Source organism: Pristiophorus japonicus, chromosome 19 (genome assembly GCF_044704955.1).
Source record: "Pristiophorus japonicus isolate sPriJap1 chromosome 19, sPriJap1.hap1, whole genome shotgun sequence".
Classification (NCBI taxonomy): Eukaryota; Metazoa; Chordata; class Chondrichthyes; family Pristiophoridae; genus Pristiophorus; species Pristiophorus japonicus.
In genome coordinates this window covers 1,337,444-1,341,827 of record NC_091995.1, presented here as the reverse complement: position 1 = coordinate 1,341,827, position 4,384 = coordinate 1,337,444, and the positions used below count along the sequence as shown (strand labels likewise).

Here is a 4,384-nt window from a genome sequence, read left to right as displayed (position 1 = left end):
GATCTTATCAAAACGTATAAGATTATGAGGGGCTTGACAAGGTGGATGCAGAGAGGATGTTTCCACTGATGGGGGAGACTAGAACTAGGGGGCATAATTTTAGAATAAGGGGCCACCCATTTAAAACTGAGATGAGGAGAAATTTCTTCTCTGAGGATTGTAAATTTGTGGAATTCACTGCCTCAGAGAGCTGTGAAAGTTGGGACATTGAGTATATTTAAGACAGAAATAGACAGTTTCTTAACCGATAAGGGAATAAGGGGTTATGGGGAGCGGGCAGGGAAGTGGAGCTGAGTCCATGATCGGATCAGCCATGATCGTATTAAATGGCGGAGCAGGCTCGAGGGGCCGTATGGCCTACCCCTGCTCCTATTTCTTATGTTCTTATGGACCCGGGTATAAATTAAGTGAGTGCAATCATGCAGTCAGTCAGTGAGCGGGGCGGTGCTGAAAGTGTCCATAAGGAACGGTTCCCATTGATCCATTATTATAGGGATATTATTACAAGTGCTCCGGGTATTAAATGAATAATTGAAACAGCACATTTCAGATTTCCTGTCTCCAAATTGGCTGCTGTGTTTTACATAAGAAATAGGAGCAGGAGTAGGTCCTTTATCCCCTCAACCCTACTCTGCCATTCTATATCTTGGCCTCAACTCCACTTCCCTGCCCGCTCCCCATAACACGGTAGAGTAGAAATGTTACAAACCTATTGACGGGAACAGAAATACAGCAGGACAGGGTTACAATCCAGTGCTTTGACTCTGTCTCAAATCTTGGGATATGTTCATTAGAATTTTCTACATTACAACTTCATTCTTTCTGTGAGCAAATTATTGGTCAACTGATTACGTAAATTCGGGCTGGGGTTTGACTGAGTTAGAGGAACCAATAACCAGCTAAAATGAGACAAATGCTTTGTTTTTTGATCTGATGTCCCTCCCATTGATCAGCATTAAACAATCTCACATTAACATGTGTCTAGAAATGTTTTGCTTTTTTTTTTTAAAAAGGTGGTTTAGGTCTGATTGCAGAATAAATTTGGAAATCTGCTGTGATTGCACAGATTGAAGTCTGTTACCTTTCTACAGAATCACTGCCATTCTCAGAATCCACTGCAGCACGGTGTGACCAGAGAGAGAGGAGACTCGGGAAACCTTGGAAGAAAAGAGGAAATACTCTGATTGGGAAGCAATGGAAATCCCAATGCTGTTTGCAGGTACTGTGACGATCCATCGATAGTAAATATCAAAGTTCCTGTAAGGTCATACTGCTCACTGTCTGGTTGGGTAAAATGGACTCCATGTGGACCCCTAGGTGGCCTAACTCATGGCTCCAGACCAATCCTCAGGCACTGTTTGGCTTTATATATAACATATACACCTTGCTCAGTCCCTCTAATCTGTTCCTTTCCATTCCAGCCCTTCACTGTATCACACTGTGCAGAGCAGTAACACCAGCCTCCCTGAACTCTGTCACTATTCTCCCCGTGGGTCAAGACATCCAGTTTCCAATCAATTACCGTAGCGATGAGAAGTATGAAGTGACATTTCGACGCAGGTCCCCGGTCAGTCTTAAAATCATGGCTTGGAACTCTGCCCGGCCGGAGAGACCGTATGTGACTCACCCTTCCTACGAACGCCGGGTTCAGTTCCACCGAGATGCCTTTTTTGTCCTGCAGGATGTCCAACTTGATGACGAAGGGGAATATATGGTACAGACGGACTACCTTGGGATACAATTGAGGAACCATGACCGGGATTCATTTACACTGCGTGTGTTTGGTGAGTACTGAGAGAGGCCAACTCCTAACCCCCAGATACAGCAATGTGAGGAGGCCACTGATCCCCGTCATTTTTTTTTGCCGTCACACGGTACTGCACCTCTAACAGTGCAACATGGCGCTCCCTCAGTACTGCCCCTCCAACAGTGCGACACTCCCTCAGTACTGCCCCTCCAACAGTGTAAGATGGCGCACCCTCGAGTACTGCCCCTCCGACAGTGCGGCGCTCCCTCAGTACTGCCCCTCCGACAGTGCGGCAATCCCTCAGTACTGCCCCTCCGACAGTGCGGCACTCCCTCAGTACTGCCCCTCCGACAGTGCGGCGCACCCTCGAGTACTGCCCCTCCGACAGTGCGGCGCTCCCTCAGTACTGCCCCTCCGACAGTGCGGCGCTCCCTCAGTACTGCCCCTCCGACAGTGCGACACTCCCTCAGTACTGCCCCTCCGATAGTGCGGCGCTCCCTCAGTACTGTCCCTCCGACAGTGCGACACTCCCTCAGTACTGCCCCTCCGACAGTGCGGCGCTCCCTCAGTCAGTCTGGATTATCTCGTGTAGCTGAAGTTACTGAAAGGGATTTTCCTGTGTTTCAGAGCCTGTGTCCCAGCCTGAGGTGGTGATCACTGGGAACTGCTCATCAAACCTCAAACTGAACTGTTCGACTGCCAGAGGAACAAAGGTCACCTGTCGGTGGGAAAGGCAACGGGCTGGTGGTGTTGGCAATGACACGTTCCAGGGAGCTGTGCTACAGCTCGAGAACACTCCTGAGCTGGAGAGTCACACCAACACGTGCATCGCGGGGAACCCAGTCAGTGAGGAAACCAGTGACCCAGTCACAGCAGGGCTGTGTGATAAGGACCGAGCCAGGGGTGAGTGAGTGAGTGAAAGACCCGAGTAATATTGTCAGGGTTCAGATGTCCCAACATTGCCTGGGTCCCTCAGTCTCCCGGAGGCTGAGGGGTGGGAGATGGGGGTTACCATCACACTTCTCCTTTTGCAGCCATTAAATCGCAGCTTCAAACATAACCCTGCTGTTTAAGAAAGAAGAGGAAAAAAATGGGGAACTATAGGCCAGTTAGCCTGACATCAGTAATCGGCATAATGCTAGAATCTTGTAAAAAGGGAACAGCAATAATCATTGGTGATTTTAATCTCCATATTGACTAGACAAATCAAATTGCTCAGGGTAGCCTTGAGGAAGAGTTCATGGACTGCATAAGGGACGGGTTCCTTGAGCAGTATGTAACGGAACCAACCAGAGGGCAGGCTATCTTAGATCTGGTCTGTGTAATGAGACAGGATTAATAAACAATCTACTAGTAAAGGATCCCCTTGGAATGAGTGATCATAGCATGATTGAGTTTCAAATCCAGATGGAGTGTGAGAAAGTTGGATCTCTAACCAGCATACTAAGCTTAAATAGAGGAGACTATGAAGGTATGAGGGCAGAGTTGGCTAAAGTGGACTGGGAAAATAGTGTAGGAAGGTTGAAGAACAGTGGTGTACATTTAAGGAGATATTTCACAACTTGCAAAAAATATATTCCAGTGTGGAGGAAAGGGTAAAAGAGAAAAGATAGTCATCCGTGGCTAACTAAAGAAATAAAGGACGGTATCCAATTTAAAAACCAGAGCATACAAAGTGACCAAAACTAGTGGGAGGACAGAGGATTGGGAAGCCAGCAAAGAATGACTAAAAAAATGATTAAGAAAGGGAAGATAGACTGTGAAAATAAACTAGCACGAAATATAAAAAACAGATAGCAAGAGTTTCTAACAGGTATATAAAAAGGAAAAGAGTGGCTAAAGTAAATGTTGGTCCCTTCGGGGACGAGACCGGGAATTAGTAATGGGGAACATGGAGGTGGCAGAAACTCTGAACAAATATTTTGTATCAGTCTTTATGGTAGAGGACACTAACAATATTTCAACAGTGGATAGTCAAGGGGCTATAGGGGGGGAGGAACTTAACAAAATCACAATCACTAAGGAAGTGGTACTCAGTAAGATAATGGGACTAAAGGCAGATAAATCCCCTGGACCTGATGGCTTGCATCCTAGGGTCTTAAGAGAAGTAGCAGCAGGGATTGTGGATGCATTGGTTGTCATTTACCAAAATTCCCTGGATTCTGGGGAGGTCCCAGCAGATTGGAAAACTGCAAACGTAATGCCCCTATTTAAAAAAGGAGGCAGACAAAAAGCAAGAAACTATAGACCAGTTAGCCTAACATCTGTGGTTGGGAAAATGTTGGTGTCTATTATTAAATAAGCAGTAGCAGGACATTTGGAAAAGCAAAATTCAGTCAGGCAGATTCAGCATGGATTTATGAAGGAGAAGTCATGTTTGACAAATTTGCTGGAATTGTTTGAGGATGTAACGAACAGGATGGATAAAGGGGAACCAGTGGACGTGGTGTATTTGGACTTCCAGAAGGCATTTGACAAGGTGCCACATAAAAGGTTACTGCACAACATAAAAGTTCACGGGGTTGGGGGTAATATATTAGCATAGAGGATTGACTAACTAACAGAAAACAGAGAGTCAGGATAAATGGTTCATTCTCGGATTGGCAATCAGTAACCAATGGAGTGCTGCAGGGATCA

General features: G+C 46.2%; 1 protein-coding gene across 1 annotated transcript; it reads left to right on the top strand.

Moving 5' to 3' along the window:
• Positions 1-1,138: 1,138 nt before the first annotated feature.
• LOC139230608 (SLAM family member 5-like) lies at positions 1,139-2,658 on the top strand. The gene is made up of 3 exons (XM_070862427.1): positions 1,139-1,219; positions 1,422-1,784; positions 2,375-2,658. The coding sequence occupies exons 1-3, from the start codon at positions 1,195-1,197 to the stop codon at positions 2,656-2,658; spliced, it is 672 nt and encodes a 223-aa protein (XP_070718528.1). The 5' UTR covers positions 1,139-1,194.
• Positions 2,659-4,384: the final 1,726 nt, after the last annotated feature.